The 25,373-nt window shown below is 41.0% G+C and overlaps 1 protein-coding gene across 4 annotated transcripts in view; it reads left to right on the forward strand.

The window, feature by feature from the left end:
- MYLK3 (myosin light chain kinase 3) overlaps window positions 1-25,373 on the forward strand; it is a 104,502-nt gene that overhangs the window by 6,382 nt on the left and 72,747 nt on the right. Inside the window, exons 1-2 of one of the 4 annotated variants that reach the window (XM_065567605.1) lie at window positions 24,172-24,186; window positions 24,464-24,580. The exons of 1 other annotated variant lie outside the window; for it this stretch is intronic. In XM_065567605.1, the coding sequence (XP_065423677.1) occupies window positions 24,533-24,580 (48 nt within the window). In that variant the 5' untranslated portion in view covers window positions 24,172-24,186; window positions 24,464-24,532. Of the gene's footprint in view, window positions 1-668; window positions 787-24,171; window positions 24,187-24,450; window positions 24,581-25,373 lie in introns of those variants that run through there. 2 more of the 4 variants (XM_042852228.2, XM_005289852.3) reach the window with 2 other exon arrangements.

Below are 25,373 nucleotides of genomic sequence, written 5' to 3' on the forward strand. Positions count from 1 at the left end.
AATAATTGAAACTGGTGTGATTACATTGTGTTAGCAAATAAAATATGCAGAATTTTGCAGAATTTGAAAATACTGTGTGCAGAATTTTTAATTTTTGGTGCAAAATTCCCCCAGGAGTAACATAGCTACTAAATTGACTCTCTCCTAGCTATGGTAGTCTTTGTGAAACATTAAATGACACTTCACATTTTTTTTGCACCTTTCACTCAGTGTTAGTCAAGATGAGGCTATTTCAAGGTATACAGTCAAGTATCTTAGATCTCAGGTTAGATCTCCCTTAATATTGATAGTCTCGGAGAAAGTCTTATCAAAATGCTTTTTAAAAAGATTCCATTATTCTTTTATGGTGAAGAATAGCTAATGAGGCCTTGCTGCAGAGCTAGCCAATAGAGTGGAGTAAAGATTTACTAACACAAAAGATTCCCAAACCCTGCTGATATTTTCAATACTGGTACACGATTAAAAGGAAAAAGGTATGTTAATATCAGTTTCATTGAACCACAAGGAGGAGAGGAAATGGAAATTTTGTCAATTGGAAAAGTAAAACATAGGGAAAATTACTTCAATTTTAAACTGTTTATTATAAAATGATGTGTCCTTTTAAAGAAAGGTGTGGATAAAAGCATTTAACCTGCTGATCTATACAGGAATCACAAACAAGACAATTTTTTTCACTTAAACATATAGGTTTTCTGCTTTCCAAATCGATGTATGGTCACAGATCAAGTAGTAAGGAGAGACAAAGACTAGCTGGGTGGAATTCCATATGATATGACTACTGCTAAGGTTGGTAGCTGAAGCAAATCATTGTAAATGAATGCACTTTAAAGTGCATTGAAATCTAAATAAATGTACTGCAGCATCCATGTACTAATCATCAAAGCAGTAACCTAAAGCTAATGACTGCTAAATGATGAGGGGGGGAAAAAAAGGTGGGGGAGGGAGTTGAATGCAATGTCTTTTAAATGTAGCTGTGCCTGTTTAAAGTAACTGACTTCAATGGAAAACATTTACTTTCTGAGACGCACGACTACAGTGTGTATTTTCAGATGTAACTCTGTCTTTTGTACACCTCTTATTTCAATTCTAGGCCCTCCCTCTGAATCGCCTGAAAATACTTAATAACCAGATTTGTATTTCTTGAATTCTTCAATTCTGGATATTTTAGCTCCCATCTTTATATAAAAAAATAAGATTCTTTTAGATGAAAGTAAATGGAAGTGTTAGGTCACAATTGTCTTCTAAAATAATTAGAGAAACAATAAGGTTCTGAAGGATTCAGAATTCTCAGGATTAATCTAGGAGTCTAAAATTTTCCTCCGAGCTTTGTTTTATCTTTTACAGTTATAAATAGCAGCATGTAAACCAGAAAAGGAAATTATCCTTTCAGTTGATTCAGGGCAATTAAGATAAAAGTATTCACTCATTTAATACTGCCTGATATATTGCTACATTACTTTGCTGAGTAAAAAAGAAATCTCGAGGACTGAATCATTCATCTGGCATTTGTTGCCTTAGCAGCATCTTGAGAATGGGTGACGGGATTGTCTCTGACATAGGCTGTTCTTTTCAGATGATATGTGAAACGGAGGTCTTGATTACTTGTCATCAGTAATAATCCTGTGTTTTTTGCAAGGTTGGGGGTGCCAATGCCTGGGTCCTAAAGCTAACTATGGCAACTGCACAGGATCTCCAACTTGCCATAGGACCTTATTTAGCTCCCATTGAAGTCTTTTGGGATCTTTCCATTGATTTGAATGGGAGTGCAATCTATCCCCTAGATACTAACAAAACAACTGTACAGCTGTAGGGTATCTTTGGAGAGAACCTGTAGAGAATCTCTGGAAAGATACTAGTATTGTAAAAGGAATCAAGCCCATTAGTAGGTAAAATATGCCTCCCTTCCACCCCCATACATTAAGTTACGTAACAAAGTGTGTAATTCTACAGGATTAATCTTGCCTTCTGACTTCCATATCAGATATAGCAGGACCCTAGGTTGTGATTCACATGTGCCTGGATTCCAGTGAGCCTCTTGGACCCTTTAAAACTGGGACCTACAGTTGCAGGTCACATACCTTTTCCTAGTCACGTATGCAGTGTGGTTGTAGCTGTATTAGTCCCAGGGATAGTTGAGACACAAGGTGGGTGAGGTAATATATTGGACCAACTTCTGTTGGTGAGACAGATAAGTTTTTTTTGTTTACACAGAGTCTTCACGTCTTCAGAAGAGCTTTGTGTAGCTCGAAGGCTTGTCTCTCTCACCAACAGAAGTTGGTCCAATAAAAGATATTACCTCACCCACCTTTTCCTAGCCATGTGCCTTACAGATAAACACACAAGGCGTCCTGCCTCTTATGAGAGATTCAGGGTCAAAAAAGGACAAGGTTAATGGGGGCTCTACATCTGCCAGTAGAAGGTCTGAGAGGAGGATATCTTGAAGAAGCAGGAGCTGGAAGTATCCATTTGGGATGGCTTGGAAGTCCTGGATGGAAAACTGAAAGAACTGTGAAGCCCTGGAGGCAAGCCCTATGACAGTACCCTAAAAGGCACTGAGACTATTGTTTAGTTGCTTTGTTTTATTTTTTTAAATCTGTTTCTAAATTAATAAAGCCCCGAGCAAAGGCTTTGGAGTGTTGTTTCACTTACCTGGCTGGTGGGTTGGCCCACCAATTTACAGATAATCATGGAGGTTAGACTTGTGTCAGTCTGTCCAGTACATGGCAATGTTCCTTGCTCATTTCCCATCCCCAGAGTATAATTTAAGGGAGGTCATGTTTATTTTCCAGAGCATACAAAGTTAATGCTAGTTAGTGTTGTAGACTTATGAAATCAGTTGAAATTAAACAGCTGGCATTCTGCATTCATTTAAACTCTTCTTACATTTGGTAGTACATGGACAGACTTGAAATGATCTGTGCAATCTGACAGACATGCATGGTTATGTCTCACCTTACTGTTGCCAGTGAATGGACACCACAAATTCTGATTTTGTAGTCTCTTGGAATGAGAAGGAGCAATGCATGCATTCTTGCAGTTCTTATTGGATTACTCACTACTCTGTTAGATGCCAATGATGCATGAAAGATGGACAAATCTATACCTCCATCAGGTTTGAGTGTAAGTGCACATACTTTCACTTGTATTTGCAGCTGGGGATGATACCTATACTAACTAACCTTACTGAGGATTCTTGAGAATTTAATAGGTCAAAGCTGAAACTGTTAAGGCTTTGATTTGTGGCATATGTCAGTTTTTTCAATTTTTTATTTTATAAAGTGAGAAGCTAAGTTTAGGTCATGCTTTAAGGATTTCTGACATACAGACAACAGAAAATAGCTTCAAATGTCCTTCAAAACCAAAATGAAAATTTTCAAAATCTTAAAATAAAGGAATCATTCATACAAATAGCTCACGAGGATATATTAAAAGAGCATATGTGCACAAGAGAAAATATTAGAGTTTAACAAGAGTCTCAGTCTTACTGTTCCTCCAACACATACTCATGGAAAATAGTTTGTTTATTTATTTATTTGTGAGTGTTCATGCCATCAATGGTTATATACTCATCTAATCAGAAAGCCGTAGCAATGCCATGTAATTTACCTGACCAGACAGACTAATGGACAGTACATGTAGTGTATATAAGATGCTCACAAAACTATTCATAATTAAGAAATTAAAAAGAAAACTGTTTAATTACAAAGTGGAGGAAGTTAGTCTGTTAAATTATGCATTGTGAATTTGCTCATGAAATCTCACCAGATCTAGGACAGTTAAGTCAATAATCTGTTTGAATAGCTTGGCATAAAAGCTTATTTAGAGTTGTATTTCATATGCAATATTTTTTCATTCAGGAAAATCATTTGAATGTCTAAGAACTCCAGAATTGTTTACTGATGCTGTCATTCTGTGATTACTTCTGATGTGTTTTTGTTACATTGTAATGAATAAAATTATTAAGAAACAGATGATGTGGGCCCTTTGGGGTATATTATGAAAGCAGAAGTTCACACCCTTTATCCCATTTTTTTTATCTGTTCATGTGGTTATATCATTGGACTGAGGGCAAGTCATTTGGCTGATGTCTGAGCTTCTCAGGCTTGCAAGAAATTTGTTTCTTTGTTTTCCCACGTTTTTTCCAGATCATGTAATTAGTTGATTTGACTCTTTTAAAGAGTGTGACTGATTTTTCTACTGCTACTTCAAAAGATACTTAGAATACACTTATAGTTTGGGCAGAAAGCAGGAAATACTCTATTTGCTTTGCCTATACTTGCACCTACCTCTTCCTTAGATTTAAATTATTTTGATACAAAGGCATTTTCTGAGTGAGATTGTATGAGGCCTTTTAATCACTGATGTTATTTCACATACCTTAGTTTCAGACCCCTGCTAATTTTTGGGTTATAGTATAGTGCTATCCATTCTTATCTTGATGTCAATGGTTTTGATCGTAATCAGTAAGCAAAGTAAATAAAGAATCATCTTTCCAGACTTTTAAATGTTCTGTTTGAAATCTAAGACACTTTGCCTTTTTGGACTGTTTTGTTTCTTATCTATATACAATTACTAAGTAAATGTTCAGTCTTCACTTCACCAACAGTTGAGTGGAGAGTAGTATTGGGCAACCAATCAGCAATGATCTGGAATTTAAATCATAGCTTTCAAAATAAATCCATCTTCAGGACAGGTTAATGGTGACAGCATTTAAGAACTTTCCTATTTCCACTGAGCATCTTTCAGAGACTGATTTTTAAGTCAACAGCTTGTTTATGTAGGCACTTGTATTTATTTCACAGAAAGGATGAAAATAGTACTTAGTACTTTTCATAGGCAAAATACTTTACAGAATTCAAATGAATCCTTAGGGTATCCCTCTGAAGTAGATAGCACAACTTTAGAAATGGGGAAACCGTTACAGAGAGTAAGTGATTTGCCCAAGGCCACACAGCAGTTCTTTGTCAAGAATTTAGATTAAGATTTTGTCTTCCAGTCCTATGTTCAAACCATTAGATCACACCCTTCTCATGTTTTGACACAGTCATCTTAAATAATATATTGCAAACTAACAAATGTCTTTAGCTAAATTACCAATCACTCTGTAAATGATTAAATCTGGAATTTTGTATATTCAATTTATTTTTCACTACTTTTAACTTTTTTTGTCTCAGTTTGGACAACTCATCTCAGTGAAGTTGGTTTCACTTTTGATTACAGTGCATTTCACTTTCAGATTCTGTACTTACCTTGCAATCGCTACAGAAGAGTCTTAACATAAAAATACATTTTAATTTGAATTAAAAAAGGGAAGCATTTCTATTGGACTTGTTTATTTTTATAATACCCACATTTTGGGCCCAGTTTGAGTTAATTCTCTTTTATGGTACCATGGTCCTAATTCCCACTGACAGTAAAACAAATATTTTCTTGTAATGTGCTAACATTATTCAATGAAGTTTGTTTTTCCTTTAAAATGAATAGTTCTTTTTAACCTTCATAGAGTTCTTTTTGTGACTTCAATGCTGTTATATTTACATAAGATAATAAATGCATATTGTAACAAAGTAGGCGTACAAACAACTATAATAAAATTGTTGTAACATCAACTGTTGCTACTAGTATAGTATTACATCAGTAAGTATTCCTGTGGTAAGAGATATGTATCAACAGGAATGAAATTGTTTTTTTAACACCATTCCACCTGTCAAACTCCAAAAGTATTCTAGTATATTATCCTATTATGCAACTAATAATACTGGTATAACATATTTCTATTGATTATCTCCCTTTTGCTGTGACATTTAACTGAGCCAATTTGAGTAGCTATAGTCTCTGGCAGACTTGTAATGGAAAACATTGTTTTAACACAGGGGTGGGCAAACTACGGCCCAGGGGCCGTTTTAAACCGGCCTACGAGCCGCACCACCTGGCTCGGCCCCTCACCGCTCCAGCCAGAGTGCTGCTTCGGGGCTGCACCAGATGGTTCTGCCCCAGTCCGGCCAGGGCGCTGAGTCGGGGGCTGCAAAACGCGGCTCCTGGAAGCCGTGGCATGGCCCTGCTCCAGTTTCTATGCGCTCCAATGGGAGCTGCAGGGGCGGTGCCTGCGGATGGGGCAGTATGCAGAACCGCCTGGCCGTGCCTCCGCGTAGGAGCCAGAGAAGGGACATGCCACTGCTTCTGGGAGCCGCTTGAGGTAAGCGCTGCCCGGAGCCTGCCATCCCCCCCCGAGACTCTCCCCACGCCCCGACCCCCTGCCCCAACCCTGATCCTCTTCCCGCCCTCTGAACCTCTCATCCCCACCCCAGAGCCTGCACCCCCTCCCGCATCCCAACCCCAATTTTGTGAGCATTCATGGCCCGCTATACAATTTCTATTCCCCGATGTGGCCCTCAGGCCAAAAAGTTTGCCCACCCCTGTTTTAACATCTGATTTAATTCCTTCACTTACCTTTACTCAGTTATTGATCATCTTCTGTCCCAAACTATTGCGGTGTAATTGAAAATTTATGCCAAACCCTGAAATCCAAAACCATCATTACACCTTTATATGCTTTAAAATAAGACATTTTGATTTATAAAGGTATTGAGTGAGGCATTGCACTGCTCTGCCCTATTTTCAGATGTGGCTCAGACATTTAAATCAGTTAGGCATTGCAATACTGAGTGGAAGAATGCCTAAATACCTTTTAAAAGTCTAGTCTTTGTGCCTTATATTGCAAGATATATTACAATATTACTGGGTCATAATATCAACTGGAATGGATCCACAACTCAAATTCTAGTTCTTTGCATATGCCCTATTCTGTTGCTAGATGGCAGCATAATTCCAGAAAAGTATTGCAAATCCATGGATGCTTGCTACTGGAATTAGAAATAATCATTTAAGCTTGCTTGCTTTTTTCAGTGCACCAAAGATGTTCATGGTTTTTTTTAAAACAGCACTTGCTTATCTTAGCTGTAAGTTTAGAGCTGGAAATGCTGTTAATGGGAGTTATTAGTGGCTTTCCAAACTGCAAATGAGTGACCGTCATCAACTGTTTCTGTGATGTTCTGTCACAGAGGGTCTGTCTACACTGCAATAAAACACTTGCAGCTGGCCTGTGTCACTCAGGCTCACAGGGCTTGGGCTGTGACGCTATAAAATTGCAGTGTAACTGTTTGGATTCAGGCTGGAGCCTGGGCTCATGGACCCTGCTTTGAGACCCCCCAGCCCGAGCCCAGACAGCTGTCCTGCAATTTTATAGCCCTGCAGCGTGAGCCTGAGTCAGCTGACATGGGCCAGCCACTGGTGTTTTATTGCAGTGTAGAAATACCTGAATAGACAATCGTTGCTCGTTTCTACTGTCTGTCATCCATCAGTATCACAGATAGAAGGAGAGCAATTCTAACTGTTAAAAATGGCTTTAAAAAGTGCAAATGCTTAAGAATTATTTTTTTATTCTCACAAACTTCTACTCATTTTCTTGTGTTATAATAGGAAAGGAGTTGAAAATAGGACAGATCCTGAAAACAAGAAAGAAAAATGTGTTTTACATGCTAGGATGGTCCTGTGGTGAGGGGACAAGATCTAGAATCAAGAGACCTAGATTCTGTGATGTTGCCACAAACTTGGTGTAGGTCCCAAAGGAAACTACGTAACCCGTTTACGCCTCACATTCTTCATTTGTAAAATGGTGATTATCACTGTAACAGGGCTACAGTTGCACCTATATCCCCTCGCTGGTCTATTTTGACTGTACCCCTTCTAGCTGACTGGCCTTGTGCCTTTACCATCTTTGGGGTGGAATCATATTCTTACACAAGATGCTCTAGATCTGGTCTATCAACCATACTTATCCAGCAGGTCTGACTGGGTTCAGTACCTGTGGTGGTTCTCTGCAGCAGTCTGTGACTAGCGGTGTGACTATAGTGCTCGGACAACCTGCTTAAACCAAAGTATTGTTTAATCATAACAGTAGGAATAAAGCATAAGAAAATTGGATTTTAAAACAACAAAAGGTCTACACATGTCTGTCTTACCTAGAGTCTTGCCATCCTTTGATGGAGACCCTAAGCAGCCTCAGTGTCTTCAGTCACCCCAACTTCTGGCATCTGGATGTTAGTCTGTTTCCCTTAACTGTCTCCCAGACTGCTGCTGCTTCCCTAGAGAGTTTATCACTTTCAAGCCAGCCAGCAGTCCTTTGTCAGTTTCTTGGGTCCTTTTGTACTGCTGCCCAAAACCACTTTGTGAGCGCTCCCGAGGGGCTCAGAGGTAGAGCCTCAAAGTATCTTGCATTGCCCCTTAACAGTTTGTTGGGGTGCTGTCTTATCTAGAGTCATTGTTTGTTTCCCAAGAGCCCTGTTGATTTAACAACCCAATAACTAGGTCAACTTATAATATTAATAAATTACTCCAGAGCAGTTCCACTGCAACCACAGTGATAATATATATCTGCCTTACGGAGGTATTGACACTACAGTAGTCTGGATAACCCTGAAGGAGGTGGAGCAGGAAGTCCACATAAGAACTCTTCAGCCTTTGTTTTAGGGAGAGTTCTTTTCCATATAGCAAGCCCACTCACCGTACTGTGAGTTGTGATTAGATTAAATTGCACATGGGAGGGGCATGTTATTGCATGATTTAGGGATTGTCATACCAGAGGTCCATCTAATCCACAATCCACTCTTCGATAGTGGCCACTACCATATGTTTCAGAAGAAGGTGCAAGAAATCCTGTAGTGGACAGCTGTTAAGTAATTAGCTCCTAGAGGAACTTTTTTCCTAATCCCATCAGTTGATGGTTGGTTTCTGCCCTGAAAGATGAGGGTTTATGTCCCTTTAATATAAGAGCTAATCATTATTACTTATGAATCTTATAACCTACAATGTAACTGTGGCATTTTCTACTGCCGTAAAACAGGATACTGGCTAGATGGATCATTGGTTTGACTGGTGTGGCCATTCTTATGTAGGTGTTTTCATTATCTCTACAACTGTTGAATCCTAAACTCTTGGCCTCTTTACCATGTGACAATGATTTTCACAGGCAAATTATGTGTAGTATAAAAATACATTCATTTTCTCTCATACATTTAAAAAAAATTACTTTCTCTGAATGTTACCTTATTCTTGTACGGTGCATAAATAGAATCACACTTTTATTTTCTCTCTTTTAAACTAAATAGTCTGACTTTTTTCAGTTTCTCCTTATTTGGAAATATTTCTAGGACTGTAACCTTTGTTGCCTCTCTCTTCATTGGTTCCATTTCTGCTATATCATTGTCATTAGAGTGCACAGAAATGAACACAGCATTCTAGATGAGGGCGTACCATTGAGCTATGTAATGGCTGTCACACTTCAGGGCAACTGCACCTATATTCTCTCCCTATGGTCCCACAAGGCTCCTGGTTTCTCAGCCATCTCTTCTCTTGGGTGGAGACTCGCATCTCTCCTCCTCCTGACTGGGTTTTTCAGGCTGAAAGTTCCTTGCCTACATTGTGATATCCTCAGCAAGCCAGACTGCCTGAACAGGTCAGTCTGTGCTTTTTCTTTCTCTTCAATGCTATGAACAATGTAATTGCCAGCAGTTATAAGTTACTGCACAGCCCTTGACACAAACACATTTATTCTTATGGTAAAAGCATTATAGAGAAAACATATATAAAAATAAAAGTTTCTATGAATGCTAAAAGCTTACCAGAGGTCACCCATTAGTCTTATGGGACCTCAGTAGGTCCAAGTCCTTCTAACCCTTCCCAAGAAGGATTGGGACACCCCTTGGACAGAAGGTCCTGTTCGTTTGTTGGATCAGAAAGAAGGCCCTGAGTTTGTTTAATCTCAGGCTATTTATCCAAAAGTTCTTTCTTTGTCTGTTGATCTCTTGAATCCAGTTTGAACAAGTATAGGTGAACCCCTTGGGGTGATGGCAGTACTTCTCTGGAGGTGTTATAACCAGGGTGAATTTGCCTAATCACTGCTCCACTGTTCTTCGTTCCTGGTCATCCACCCCACGGAATTACATACAGTCCCTGGCTCACAATGATACATAAACTTAATACAGTAAATCTCCCAAAAATATTGCAGGAAATTGCCATATTTGTCACAATGGCATATTTTTATCCCATCGTTTACACTTAAAAGTAAACCAAATGTTATGACAATTACTATGCATTGAGCAGAAACTTTTAATGAACTGTCCACTCAGGAAAAAGACATGGGCATCATTGTAGTTTCAAATAAAGTAGAATCCAGGAATCTGTAAGTAGTTCAAACTATTCCTGCCAAGATGTAATACCTTGCTTTTATCAGTGCTGAATTTCATCTGTCGTGCTGTCCAGTCTCCTAGTTTTACTAGGTTTCAGAGTAGCAGCCGTGTTAGTCTGTATCCGCAAAAAGAAGAACAGGAGTACTTGTGGCACCTTAGAGACTAACAAATTTATTAGAGCATAAGCTTTCGTGGACTACAGCCCACTTCTTCGGATGCATATGCATATGCATCCGAAGAAGTGGGCTGTAGTCCACGAAAGCTTATGCTCTAATAAATTTGTTAGTCTCTAAGGTGCCACAAGTACTCCTGTTCTTCTTTTTGCTAGTTTTACTAGGTGCCTCTGAAGTCCCTCATTGTCCTTTCTAGTCTAAATCTTGTATCACTCTACCATTTAACAATGCTGCTTTTTTTTGCCTTCCTGCTTTGTTTGCTTTCTGTGACTCAGTTGTGGTTCATTAAGTTTTCTGTACACTGAGTCTGAGGATTTTAACTTCCTCACGTTTAACTTCAGGGTTTTTAGATTAACGTCGTCTTTTAAAAAACAAAACAAACAGGAAAAAAAAATCTCCCCTTTCCCAAGTCAGCACAACAGTATTAGTTTTTCCTACGATCCCTCCACTGAGACCGATGGAACTTCTATGGCTGGCCACTTCATATTCTCCTACTTCAGTGAATTATGCCGTTCATCAGTGAGAGGGATTCCTTTCACTAAACTACTGTATTTTCTGGCGTATAAGACTACTTTTTAACCCAGGAAAATCTTCTCAAAAGTCGGGGGTCGTCTTATACGCCGGGTGTCGTCTTACAGGGCGGGTGCTGAAACTTCCGTGCCGGACTGGAGAATCTGCGGTCGCCGCATATGGTGGGGGGAGCTCAAAAATGGCCGCGGCCACATCCCCGCCCGATGACGAGGTGAGGGGGCGCCTCACCGGGAAGGTGTAAGTGAAGGGCGGAGCAAGCTGCAGGCGTCCGGGACGCCCGGGGTATGGAAAAAAGAGAGAGAGCGGCGCTGTGCCCAGAAAAACACGCCTCTTTCACCCGTCTGGCCTGCCCTTGTATCCTATTACCGTACCTCCTTCTCTGCCTCTCAGATCTCGCTCCTGAGGACTGCAGTGAAGCGGCGCAGGCGCGCATGTGCAAGATCTGAGAGGCAGAGAAGGAGGTAATAGGATACAAGGGCGGGCCAGACGGGTGAAAGAGGCGTGTTTGCGCTACTGCTCTGATAGTCTTGGAGACAGGGAGGGCTGGGCAGGCAGGGAGAGCTGACCAATCCAAGCAGGCTTTGTATACAACAACCAGCCAATCGCCGGTAAGGTACATCGCTTGCCGTGATTGTCTGGTTGTTGTATACTGGGTACCACATACAGTACAGCACCAGTATCTGTACCTGTTCATACAGTATAGCACCAGTACATACAGTACAGTATACAAATGTCCAACAGTCAAAACCCCATCATGGCTCCACCAGCAAGAAGAAAGAAATATGAAGCCAGTTTCAAACTTAAAGTTGTAAACTTTGCCATGGAACATAATAACTGCGCTGCTGCAAGACAATATGGAGTAACAGAAAAGATGGTTCGGGACTGGAAAGCAAATGAAAAAGCATTAAAGAGTATGCCAAGGGGTAAGTGTGCATTAAGAAGAGGCACTCCACATTGGCCAGAACTCGAAAAACATGTAGCAGACATGGTGAATGAGCATTGCCAAAACGGTTATGTAGTGACACGAAATAAAATACGTTTGTTTGCACTTCAGTGGGCCAAATCTAACCCAGATCACAGCAACAGATTTTAGGCCACTGTATCCTGGTGTACTAGATTCATGGGAAGGCATAATATGGTACTGAGGCAAAAGATGAAAATTGCCCCAAAATTACCTGCAGATCTTGATAGCAAAGTAAATAGTTTCCATCGATACGTAATACAACAGCGCACTAAACATGGCTATGCGTTAAGTAGTATTGGAAATATGGATGAAACTCCAATGAATTTTGATATGGTTGGAAATAAAACTGTCCATCAAAAAGGTGAAAAAACAATTTTAATTAAAACAGGACATGAGAAGTCCAGTTTTACAGTGGTACTAGGATGCACAGCTGATGGCGCCAAACTGAGACCAATGATTATTTTTAAAAGAAAAACAATGCCGAAATTCAAGTTCCCTGTTGGTTGTTTTGTACATGTGAATGAAAAAGGCTGGATGGATGAAGAAGGGGTAAAGCTATGGCTTGATAATGTATGGAGCAGGCGACCAGGTGGACTTATTCAAAAATGTAGTCTACTGGTGTGGGATATGTTCAGGGCTCATTTAACTCCCAGCACCAAGCAAATGCTTGCAAGACTAAACACAGATGCGGCAGTTATTCCTGCAGGATTGACATCGTTGGTACAGCCACTGGATGTGTGCCTAAACAAGCCATTTAAAGATTGCATTCAAGAACAGTGGAATGAATGGATGGTTAGTGGCGAAAAGTCATTCACAAAAGGAGGAAACATGCGTGCTCCACAGTTGGATGTTTTGTGCAAGTTTGTCATAAAAGCCTGGAATGATATTGATGCAGAAACAGTAATCAAGTCTTTCAAGAAGTGTGGCATATCAAATTCATTAGATGGTATGGAGGACGACTACTTGTGGCAAGATGAAGAGGAAGCCGAAGCTGAGACCACACCATCTGATACGGAATTCGATCCATACGATGACTGCCTTACAAATGTATCACAAGATGTCATTGATGTACTTATGATATCAGATGACGAACAGGAGGATTTTGAAGGCTTTTAAAGGGAAACTGTCACGCCAGCAAAACCTGTAAAAATACCGTAGCTTGCAGTTATGATGGGCGTTGCTAACTCGCCAGGGACTTGCCCGGCATTTGCTCTCTCTCTCTTGTTTGTTATCTTCCTCCTATCATCATCAGTTCCAGTTTGGTTGACAGCTTAGAAAACAAACAGCATGGCAGCTCCCATGGGTTTATTGTCTTATCCTTCCTTTCAGCTTTAGAGTGAATTAGGAAAAGTTTAATCCACTTGCACTGTTTTATGTTTACATGTTTGATGACAAACAGCCTTATGTTTATAAGTGACAGTTTTCCTGCTAAGTATCTGCATGTCATAAGCATTTGAATTAAAATTACCATATTGAAATCAAATCTGATGTTTTTTTAATTTTTTTTTGGTGTGCGTTGGAAGAGGGGTAGTCTTATACGGCGAGTATATCCCAAACTCTATATTTTAACTGGAAAAGTTGGGGGTCGTCTTATACGCCCAGTCGTCTTATACGCCGGAAAATACGGTAGTATACAGAATGTTAAAGCAAATTGTTTCACTCTCTCCCTGTGAAACTGTTCTTCCACTAAAAATCCTCTGTAAGTACTTTTATTTTAGACTGTATAGGTTCCATCTTTTTTCCTTACGTTTTCAAACTATTTTAGGGCAAATTCTCCCTGCAGATCCATGCAGCTAAATTTGACTTCAGTATTCTGCTCTCCCTACCTCTTCAGAACTCTCATTAAACATCCAGGGATGATTCAAGCATATAAGGAGGGCAGAACATCAAAGATGAGATCTAAGAGGAGGATTTTGTTTCTGTCTTACTTTGACTTGTCTACTTTGAACATGGCTTCTGACTATTCCAGTGACTTGTCCTTTGCTTCCATCATTTTGAAGCAGAACACATTGACTTGATTAATGTATTCCAATAATGCTTAGACACCTCAGGTGTCTAGCTTTTTGAAATACAGATGGAGCTGACTACAATCAGTAAATAAAATAATTACCATTAGAAAAAGTCAGATTTTTTTCCTGCTTCTACAAAGTGTTGCTTGTAGCTGCTAGTTGTTGAAACTAGATGTGGAACCTAAATGGAAGGTAAGCAATGTCGCTCAGACAGAAGGCATGACACAGATGTGTGTGCATTCCTTACCACTTCCCACCCCCCAAAGATTGAAATGATTGGAAAAATGAGAGATCTTATTTGAGCAAACATATTGGTTTGCAGATTTGAACTTGAAATTGTACTATCACCACTGGTTTCCTTTTCAATCTCCTTCAGCTTCTCCTGGGCTGGGAGCATTTCACGAGTTAAATTTTCTTCTCTGCCACCTATTTGGTTTATCCACCAGTATGGAGAGGGCAGAATCTTCTGAGCCAGGGCTTGTGCTATTGTAGCTGATCATTAGGATGCAGAGGTGAGTGCTGTCTTCCTTGCAGATGCCCCTTTGCTGCCTTTAGTGTCAGTAATTATTTCTGTGTCTCACTTCTCCTTTCTCTTCAATGCCTTATTGTTAAATATTTTAAATTTATTTTTTGGTGTGGCTTGGCATTCTCCTATTGGGCCTGATCCTGGAAAGTGCTGAACACCCACAACTTCTATCGAGAACGACCGTTCCATGTGCTCAGCGCTAGAGCTGACTGGTGGGTGGTGATCCTATTTCATGGCAATTTTTGAGGTTTTGAAATGAGTTATCTTTCAGCAGTGGAACAAAAACAAAATGTGTTGAATGTTTTTGCAAAAATAGAATTGTGTCGGTGTCTCTTTTTGGCTCAAAACCTGAGCTTTTCAATTCAGGGAGGTGAGGGTGTTCATATATGTCTGAGTGTGTAGCTGTAGCGTGGGGTTAGGGCACTAGCCTGGGGATGTGGGAGATCCAGGTTTAACTCCCTGCTCTGCTGCCTGATTTTGAGAAGAGTTTTTCATCCCAGATCACTGAAACAAGCAAAGCAGGGATTTGAACCTAGGTCTCCCACCTCCTAGGTATGCATGCTTGCTCTCAACCTGCAGAGTGAAATCTTCATCAAAACCGCTGTGTCTCTGTGAAAAGCTTCAGCTTTGATGAAACAGCATATTTTGGCAAAAATTCATTTTGTTGAAAATGTTCCAACTAGCTAATCAGCACTTCCAGAAGCAGGCCCATTGTGGGAGAAAAAATTATCTGAACACATGGGTTATAGTGCTTGTGAAAGGTGCCAGTTGACAGCACTAGCACACAGTTTTATTTTATCTACAGAGCAAGTACAGCATGGGTGGAGAATGATAGTGTAAGCTCTCTCCGTGCTTCTCCAACCCAAAGAATGAGAAGGGAGTTCATTCTCAATGCCATATATTTCTTTGAGAGCTACAAGGCAGATGAGATAATATCTTTTATTGGACCAACTTAAAAGATATTACCTCACCTTCCTGGTCTCTCTCATGCTCTGGGACCAAACATTTATTTCTTTGGGCTATCTTGTACCATCACTCCTTAAGATGAATGGTACTGTGCTATTGTTAGGTCCATTGCTATTTCTTATGGCCCTAATTGCTAAATTGGAAGGTAACTTTTTTGTTAAAGTAGTTTGATTTTCTTAAAAATTTAAAATTAAAATGTGCTAAAAATATTTCTATTAACAATCAGGCTTTCTAAAGGGATAAGTTAGTTTTAGTTTTGCTCATGGCATTGTTCATGAATTACAGCTATAGCTTTCTCATAAAAGATACACTGAGTACAGGAGAATGTTATCTGTGTTGAGTAGCTGCACCATGTATCATACTCCTAATATCAATAGTTTTGTTTCTTTAACACACAGGGGGTGACTGAAATTATAACACATGAACATAAGAAACTGTTGAAAGAAAGAACAGCTGTCTATTGTACATAGTTTAGCGACAGCTGGGACTTTCATTAAGATTACTTAGTGTCTACTGTTAAACTTCCTAAAGGAATGAAGTTTGAAACACTAAGCTGTTTTTTTTTTTTTTTTTTTTTAAACCCACACTTGGGCAGACTGAAAGTCAACAACTTAGAAATACGTGAAATTAAACTGAGGGTATTTTAGTATCTTTTTAACGGAGTAAAGTGAAGATCTTGCATATACGAGTACTCTGTCTTCCCAGGAAACCATGCCTGATCCTTACACACACACTGCTATATGTCAAACAGAAATGAATTAAAAAATAGAACATATCATATTCAAACAATGATTAACTTTTGCTAAATCTTGATGTGCGATTGCTATGCGATGGCTGTGTCAATTTGACTAGTTGCTGGAGAGAAGGCAGCTTTTTTTTCAACCTGTTTGCTTTTCTTCCTTAACAATCCCAGTTTAGGCTTGCAAATTATGGAGTGATGTTGTTGTTTGCTTTTACCTCAGTAGGGTGACCAGATGTCCCGTTTTTAAAGGGACAGTCCCGTTTTTTGGGACTTTTTCTTATATAGGAGCCTATTACCCCCCACTCCCGTTCTGTTTTTTCACAGTTGCTATATGGTCACCCTATACCTCAGTAATTTCTATGCTTTGGACAACAGCAGAAAAAATGCAGGCATTACAGTTATGGGTGAGACAAGGAAGTTGAATTCAGATGTGAATTCAGATTAGGTTTTAGCAATGGTTCATATTTCAGATTCCAGACAAATTAGGTGTTAGGTTTAGACTAGATGGTACCAAGATCTTCTGAATTAGTCTTAAGAGTTTTTAGTCTAATGAAATCAGCTCACCTTCCGGTGTGTGGCTATATTCCAAACTGGTTTCCTGATGTGGGACCAAAACATTAGCATGTGGGCTCAGGGATTTGAATCCAGTTACCATGTCTCTGAAATTTGAAGGGGCACAGATTTAAGAGTCTGGTACCAGCCCACCTGCAATTTGAAAGGTTCCTAACATCTGTTACTATCACCTAATGGGGGAAGGCCTGTAGGGTACACTGTCTCACTGGAGGGTCTCGTTCCCAGTTGCATGCCATTGGGGCCTGAGCTAACTCTTGCTCAATTCACTTCAGACCCTTAAAGCATTCGAGGCTTGGTGCCATGTTTGAAGGATCTGCATCTTGGGGCTCTAAAGAGGATGGCAATTTCTGTTAGTGCTAATCCAAACTGTAAGTAAACAAATCTGGTTCTCAGCAATGAGGCTATTTAAAGAAAATGGCCTTCCTTTTAGGCATCCCTCTTGCATTTCCTGGGAAGTAAGCAGTGATGGGGAAAGACGTGTCTGTAGAAGTCCCACTAGAACTCTTTCACTGCCTTAGATACCTTTGGTAGGTGCTAGAATAGATTTTGGAAATACCAGGAATGCATTGGCAGGGTATGTCTCACACACACACAACTGGGCATTAGACTTCTATTTTTTGTTACAGTGAGATTGATTAGATGCTTCCTGGTTGAGAGAACTTGCTATACATGCGCTACATTGAGTTTTTGGACCTTGTCATTTCACAGTTACGGAAAAAAAAGGTCACAAAACTGAAGTTATGGAAACCCGGGATCACTCAGCATTAAAGATGGGGTGAATGATAAAGAAGTAATAGCTAATATGCAGGCTTTGTTCAAATGTCTATTGGTTTTCAAGTGAAGAAAGTCTATTAGATTCTTGGCAGAATTCCTGCTATGCCAAAACTGTCAGATCAGTAAACTTCTCAGAAAGTGATGAAGTTCTATTATTGTCTCCTTTATTTCTGGTGACATGGAGAGCTTTCCCTATTAAAGGAGACAATGTAAACCTTTACCTCAGTGGTCCCCAAACCCCCCGAGCCAGGGTTGTGAGCGGGGCTGCAGTTCTGGGGGGCAGGCTGCAGACAGGGGTAAGGGGGCCGAGGCTGGGGCCACAGCTGGGGATGGGTCTGGGGCCAGGAGCTGGGCACGGCCAGGGGCCGAGGCTGGGGGCAGGAGTGGAACCAAAGCTGGGTTGTGGTGGGGGCTGGCAGCCAGGCCCTTCATCAGGTGCAGCTCCACTCTGGCCTTGCCCCCAGCCTTGGCCTTGGGCTGGGAGTGGAGCCGCACTGAGGCTGGGGCCGAGGCCAGGAATCAGGGACGTGGCTGGGGGTGGGACCAGAGCAGAGGTAGGGGTGGGGAGGGGCTGAGTAGCGCTCCCTCCCCGGGCCACACCACACCCCCCCCTGATGTTCCTCCACACACCCCTAGGGGGGTGCGCCCCACACTTTGGGTCCTCTAATTTACCTACAGAATCAAGTGCCCACTTTCTGGATGTGGCATTTTAGACATGAGAAGATATATGTTAGACTTCTTTACATCTGAATTCTCCCATGTTGGTGCCCCAAGGAGCCGTTGTTTATCCAGAAAAGCTGCTTGTGATTTTTTGGATGGGATTAACCTTAGTTTCTTTAACTTTGATCAAGACAATTTATTGATTCTAAATTAGTCTCTCACTGAGCCCAGGGGTAGATTTTTGGTTGCATCTACTATCTGCATCTTGCCTTCTTAAAGCTGTCATTAAGCCCCTTTTTGGCTGACTTTGTGTAACGGATTTAATCTGTGCCAGGATTGTTCGAGGGTCTGATCCTGTAGTTTTACTCAGGGTGAATGCTAATCTGTTGAAAACTAGCTTTTAAAAAAAATTGACCAAAACTGGCAGGGAAATGTATTTTCTACTTTGTCAGGGGGGACTTACACATTGACAAATTAACTTTTTAATTTTTTAAAAAGTACATTGACACTTGACCCCATAGCTATTTTTTTAGTGATATGACCCTACAATTTAAATAGACAGAAGTATCTAAAATTGGTAGTTAGGAAGCAATGATGGGGAGTTTGGTTGGAAGGTGAAAATTAGGGGAAATGTAGTAAACATAACTTAAGAGAAGTATTCAGGGATATGTTAATCCACAGAAACGCTCAGTAGCAGTCCTGATATGGAAGAAGTGTCCCCCAGAGAGTGCAGGATTATCCAGAAGTTTGGTCACTAGCCAATGTATTTGTCTGTCATTGTTGCTCCCATTTGTTTTACAGAGATCTGAAAGGCGCCCTATCCAAAATGTTTAGCTTACATGTCTTGGTGCTGGCCAAATTATGAAGCTGGCAGCTTGTGTTGTATTGCTTACAGCATTCACTATGCTATCTACCAGCTAGAGAGAGACTCTGTTACTTAGTAACAAGGATGTTCGCATTCACACACAGCCGATGCGTGTGCAGCTAAATGTAGTCCAGTGAAGGTTAAGGAAGTACAAGTTATACCCAGACTTCAGAACAGGAAACACCTATTTTAATATCTATATTGGTTATAATGTTCAGTAGTTATGATTTCAGAACAGGTGACAGTTACACACTGGAGAATGTGGCGTGTGAAATTGTTAGTTTCTAGCAATTTTATTGGATGTTTGAAATTTGAGACGAGAGAATTTTGCAGAAAAAAAATCCAATTTTAAAAATATCAAAAGTAAAAATACACAGTAAATGGAAAGAATGAGGGGAAAATATTTTCATTTTGAACATCTGAGATCACTTAAACATTTGGTTACCAAATGACCTTGAAAATTTAGAATTTGGGAAAAATCACAAAAATGGGGCACTGACCATATATCTGGAATGATTATTGGAAGCGTGAGGTATAATACAAATTTGTTTTTCCTGGGGTGAAAAAATTAGTTTATGCTATTTGTCATGTTCCTACCACCTTTCTCTCCATGCTTGCTTTCTTCCTATTTCTAGTTGTTCATTTTCTTTGTTGTTGTTCAATGGTTAGTTTCAGGGTTTCTTTGCACGAGTTTATGGTATTTTTAAGGTGATGTTAAAGGTTTGTTCTCAGTTCTGTTTTTATGACTATAGAAACTCTTAAGGCAAACACTTTGACTTAAAGGGCCATGGAGAGATTAAAACTATGTAACAGCTTATCGCGATATCTTTGTGTCTAAGTGAAATGAGTAATTTTTAGGGTTTAATTGGGTGAGTTTTCATTGTTAGCCAGCATGACTTGCTGTGGAATTTCCTTATTTAGCAAGGGCATCAGGGGAACTGGGGTTAGAGGGAGAGGGCACAAGAGGAGAGCTGTGTGTGGAAGAGAGTGGAGGATGAGTGAGAGCTGGGGAGAGAAGAACCAGACAGTAGTCTCTAAGGTGCCACAAGTACTCCTCGTTGTTTTAGACAGTAGTCAGAAACGTGGGGAGGCAGAGGCAAGGTGAGATCAAGGGTGTATTGATATGGAGAGCTGAGGGAGTCAGTTTGGGAGTTATAAGAGATGATCTGGGGAAGATAGATACCAGAGCTAGGGTGAACTGGCAGTGGGGAGGCAGAGGATGGGAGAACAGGAGAATTTAAGGGGGAAGAGATTGGAAGGAGACTGAGACAAGTGGGGATTTTGGGTAGGGTAGAGTAGAGGGGGGCCATCTTGTGTACATTTCAGAGATCTCTGTGGCAGAAGTATGTTGGGCGGGGGGTATCAGAGGGAACTTGGAAGGACAAACAGAAGGGGGATATTTGGGGAGAGAGGAAAGCCTGGGGGATTGGGGAAGAAATAATTAGGCTGCATTCAGGGAAAGGCAAGATAGAATGGGTTGGAAGGAGGGGCAGGATTCTCCCCTATAGAATGGGCAGCAGTTCCTTTCCCAAACCCTGTGCCACCTGACACAGGCCATCTGGATGGAGATACTGTATCTTCCTGATGCGTCTGGGGTTCCCCCATTTGCTGGCTCCCAGGCAGTGAACTGCCTAGGCTTTCCCTGGGTACTGTTATCTTTTGGGCACCCTCTGCCCCAAAAGAGGATTTCCCCTGTGTGGAGGTGGCTACAGAGAAGTTAATGCACCTTCAGCATCTCACAGGTTGTCAGGATGACCATGCACCCACTGGTAGGGGGGCTCAGGAGTGCTCATCTAAATTAAAATAGATCCTCAAATACTTCACAGTTTATTCAGAGTGAGGAAACACAGCTTGCTAGGAAGTTTTCCAGGGGCTAGACTGAACGAAGTTAGTGATGTTCTCCTTTGAATAGATATCCAGCAGCCCTACAGTACCAAAATCAATTACACACTACCCCCCAGCCATAACACTGGGTATCATGCCTTCTCCTATAGTTCACCTAGCAAATGAAATGAGTTTACACCTCCCATGGTGGATGCAGAGCTGGGAAAATGAGATGTCACCTCTTCTACTGCCTTGATCCATTCTGAGGAGATGTAATTTCTCATTTCAGCAGTCCAGCCCTAGAATAAGCCCCACAGCAATTGTGTGGGTGCTAGATTGGTGAGGAAGCTGTAACGTGACAGGAAAGACAGCCAGCTTTCCTCATTAGTGTCTTCTGCACTCTCCCAACAGCAGTCTTCTCACTAATTTAAATACTTTGTAACTGGTAGTCAGGGATGTGAGAGTGTGTGTGTGTGCTACTGCACACCTAGGATATATGCCTCCAAATTCCAGCTCCAAATGTAAAGATATTAATTAATTCCATGCATACGTACAGCATTCCACAAGCTTTGACATTTCACATGTACTTCTGTGTATCTCATTCACAGAAACCACAGGTTTTGTGGTCAATCAACCATTTGAGTTGGAGGAGCTCATTAACAAGTGTAGTGCTGTGGCTGCTGTTGTTCTGGCCAGCATCATAGAAGAAGTTTGTGTCAATGAAATGAATACCTAATGAGGAACAGGGTAGTCCAAGTGAGAGCTGAGAGCTTGAGAAAATCTATTATACAACATCAATGACAGCCAGTTCATTTCCCTTTCTTCTTTACCATCACTGGAAAAACCTGTCACAAGACAAGAAGAGCTGTAGTAGTATAAGAGGTAAAATATCACAGCATATGAGAAGGTTGGTCCTCCACCCTTTCGCTGTGGGGCATTTTGTTTTATTTTTGGAGTATCACAGATTTTGTTTAGTTTCAGGTTTTTACAGGGACAAGTGAAGTTTCCACAGCTTGTGATGTTCCCCATTCAAAAATAACCAGCTATTGAATAACTTGTCCAGGTTATGAGGAGTACATGAAATAACATACTTCACCACATCGACAATTAGGGACTGTGCATGTCCAGGAATGTGGTTGTACCATAACCCCCCTATTATCCATACCTAAACCCCAGAAGCCTGTGTCTAAAGGCGAGTAAAGGGTGAGTAAGTTAGGTAAGTACACACCTTAGGCTGTGGCACGACCTCATACCTCTGCCAGTTTGTAGTGTGAATGGGGATAAGGGACGTGTGTTGGGTCTCAGGTTTCAATAGTCCTCTACCCCCATTCCCACAATGTACTGAACCCTTTCCATGTCTAACCTTTACCTAATCTATAAAGGTCCCTGCCCCAGTTTTTACTGATAGTAGTGTGCTGTGCTGACCACATCACAACAGCTTTCCACTGCACTCTTTACAGCTCAATACAGGTGACAATGGATCCAGCTCTGAAAGCAGCTGCCTGGCCTGCCTATCGTACCTGGGTGCTGATCAATGTGTGGTCAGAGTACACTGTCCTCCATGATTTCACCTGCAGCGGCAGGAACATTCCTGTCTGCTAGGAAATTTCATGGCAGCTGGAGCAGGTGGATGTTCAGAGGACTCCCGCTCAGAGCTGGGAATGCATAAAGCACTTGAGGCTCCTGTACAGGAGCTTAAAAGACTCCAACAGTCTCTCGAGGAAGGTGTGTTGTAGATTGGCCTTCTGTGTGCAGCTTGACTGGGTGAACTCAAGGGCTCCCAGTTCAGAGCCGGAAGTGGCTCATGATACCCTCAACCCTTGCAGCCTTGTTGTCCAAAGGGATGCTGTGGAGGGCCAGGGTGAGGAGAATGCTGTCCTGGGACCATGGAGGATGCTCTGAAAGACTAGAGGTTCAGGACCATGTGATTCTGCACCTTTAGCCAGAGGAGGTGGTTCAAGAACCCCTCTCCTGACGAGCCTGAGGCAGACTCCAAGCCTCAGCAGGAATCAGAACCTGAGGCTGGTAAGAAACAATGGATTCCAGGTTCTGCAGTACAAATCCCCTTTGTTTTGTGTTTAGAATCAGGCCTCTTCCATGTTGGAAGTATATTTAAAAGCAAAACAAATTATTTCCTATTGTGTTTCATTGATAAATGTAATGCAACTAGTTGGACCCATGTGCATTCTGGGATCTATACATTATTAGGTGGCCTGCTGCTTGTATTCTGATGTCAAGGCACAGTATTTACTGTATGTGTTTTTGTACATAGCACTATTCAGAGTTTACACTTGTTGATCTAATGATCATTTCTCTAAAATGGAGGAACAGCACTCGTGGAAAGGGGATTTTTTTTTTTTAATAAAAATTTTCAGCAGCCACAAATCATGGCCTGATTAAAAAAAAAAAACAAGAAAAACCCTCCACCCCCTTAAATATACCTACCTGATTATATTTGTGTTTCTGCTGTAGAGTGGAGAACTAGAGACGTGCAGTGGCATAATATCTGGTCTTACCCTCCCCAGTCGCATCTGCTTCTACTTCCCTGCCCTGCCCTGATCTCACTTGCCTTTAGTCCTCTGCCTGCTGCTGATAGGGTGACCAGATGTCCCGATTTTACAGGGACAGTCCCGATTTGGGGGTCTTTTTCTTATATAGGCTCCTATTACCCCCCACCCATTGTCCCGATTTTTCACACTTGCTGTCTGGTCACCCTAGCTGCTGTGAGGATTGCTCCCATGGAGTAGGGCTGTGTGCCATTTGGCGGTACAGAAGTGCCGCATGGTTTCCCAAATTCTGCCCTCCATCCTTGCTCAGTGAAATTGCATCAGGTCTGCTTCCAGAAGCCTCTCCCTGGCCATGTGAGCTGGAATTGCTTTGTAAAGTCTGCTTTGCATGTGAATTAGCTGCACATGTTTGACTGGAGCAAGGTAGGCACTGAGATGTGAAAATATGGCCTTTATGATGCTTGTAATCTGCTTTTATAGCTTGCATGCTTGCAGTTAATTTTTTAAAGTGTTTGCTAGCTGGATGGGCTTTCCCTAGTTTACTCAGCTGCAGACATAATGCCCACCCATTTTGGCATACAGAGCACTGGCAGAGTAATTCAAGAATGAGAAAACTGCCAACAATTATAACTATTAGTAGTCTACAGGGCAAATTCATCCTTGGTATAAAGTTGCATGAGCTAATAGTTACATCAGGGAGGAATCTGTCCCAGTATCAGTTACTTAAATAGAAGCAGCCTCACTGAAGTTGTCATTGCTAATGTGTTTCCTTTGTGAAGCAAATAGTGAGAGCAGGATCCTGAAGGTTTAAAAATGGAATAAAATGTGAGTGTCTTCTGGCCTGGGGGAAAATTTCCTTATGTAAGGGGAGCCACAGTGTAAAATAAATATTAATTAGTTGGGGAGGCTTTCAGAACTGACCTTTAACATTAATCCATTCTGAGTGAAGCGGCAATAGAAATATGCTCATAGTGAGACTCTGACATCCAGGAATCACTTGCTCTTAGAGGATGTCTCATCTGCAAAAACTTTTCAAAAACCCCTGAATACTTGCTCTGATCAGATACCAATACTCTTTTTTATTTTTTTTTATTTTTTAAAGTTTTCTCATACACAGTGCTTTGTTGCATCCATTTGAGTGTTCTTGTGTCTGTCCTGGGAACGCTGCTATATGCTGGTATCCGGTTCTAGTCTGCATGGATGGAAGCGGAATGAAAGGGTAAGTGTTGGTAGAATTTGGAAGTGGAGTTTGAGTTTGATATGGGCTTCAGAGAATTTATCAGAGCTTGAGGTTTTTGGGAAGGGAGTGCTAACCTGCCTATGGTCTGTATCTTGAATTGTGAGAGAGAACATGGGCAAAAGAACTGAAGCTTCTACATGTATATTTCTTTGCAAGCAAGTAAGTTAGGTCTGCTCTGAACTACACGTAGTTGAAACCTGCTGTAGATAAAGAATGATAATGGATTATAAATTCCTTGAGGCAGGGACTATAGCTCCCGCTCAGTCTGTAGAGCGTTGAGCACATTGTCAGCACTTGGTAAGGGCCTGATCCTGGGAGGTGAGGAAAGTCACCTACAAGTACTGAATTCTCCCTCATTTCCCATTGTCTTTAGTGGAAGTTGCTTGCTAAGCGCCTCACAGCATCTGGTTCTAAAAAAACCAAACCTCTTAATCTACTTTTTTGTCCTGTATTAATCTTCACTCTGCATATCCTAATCCAGTTGACCAATGTCTGCACACTTCAGTGACTAATGGAAATATCAGATATCTTGTATGAAAGAAAGAAGCTTCAGAATTTAAGGATAGCAGACTCTATGTGCATCTCTGAAAGGTGAAGGCCATATTTTTTAGAGCAGTAACTTGATTTTTCGTTGTCACTTTTGTTTTCATATTTCACACAGTAGTATGCAACATATCAAGGTTTCAGTCCCCTGTCATTATTTTTATAATAGCTTTGCATTTATTCTAGACATACTGTCTGGCCGCACATTGAATAATACGTTTAAAATGGG

The sequence above is a fragment of the Chrysemys picta genome, chromosome 14 (genome assembly GCF_011386835.1).
Source record: "Chrysemys picta bellii isolate R12L10 chromosome 14, ASM1138683v2, whole genome shotgun sequence".
Classification (NCBI taxonomy): Eukaryota; Metazoa; Chordata; order Testudines; family Emydidae; genus Chrysemys; species Chrysemys picta.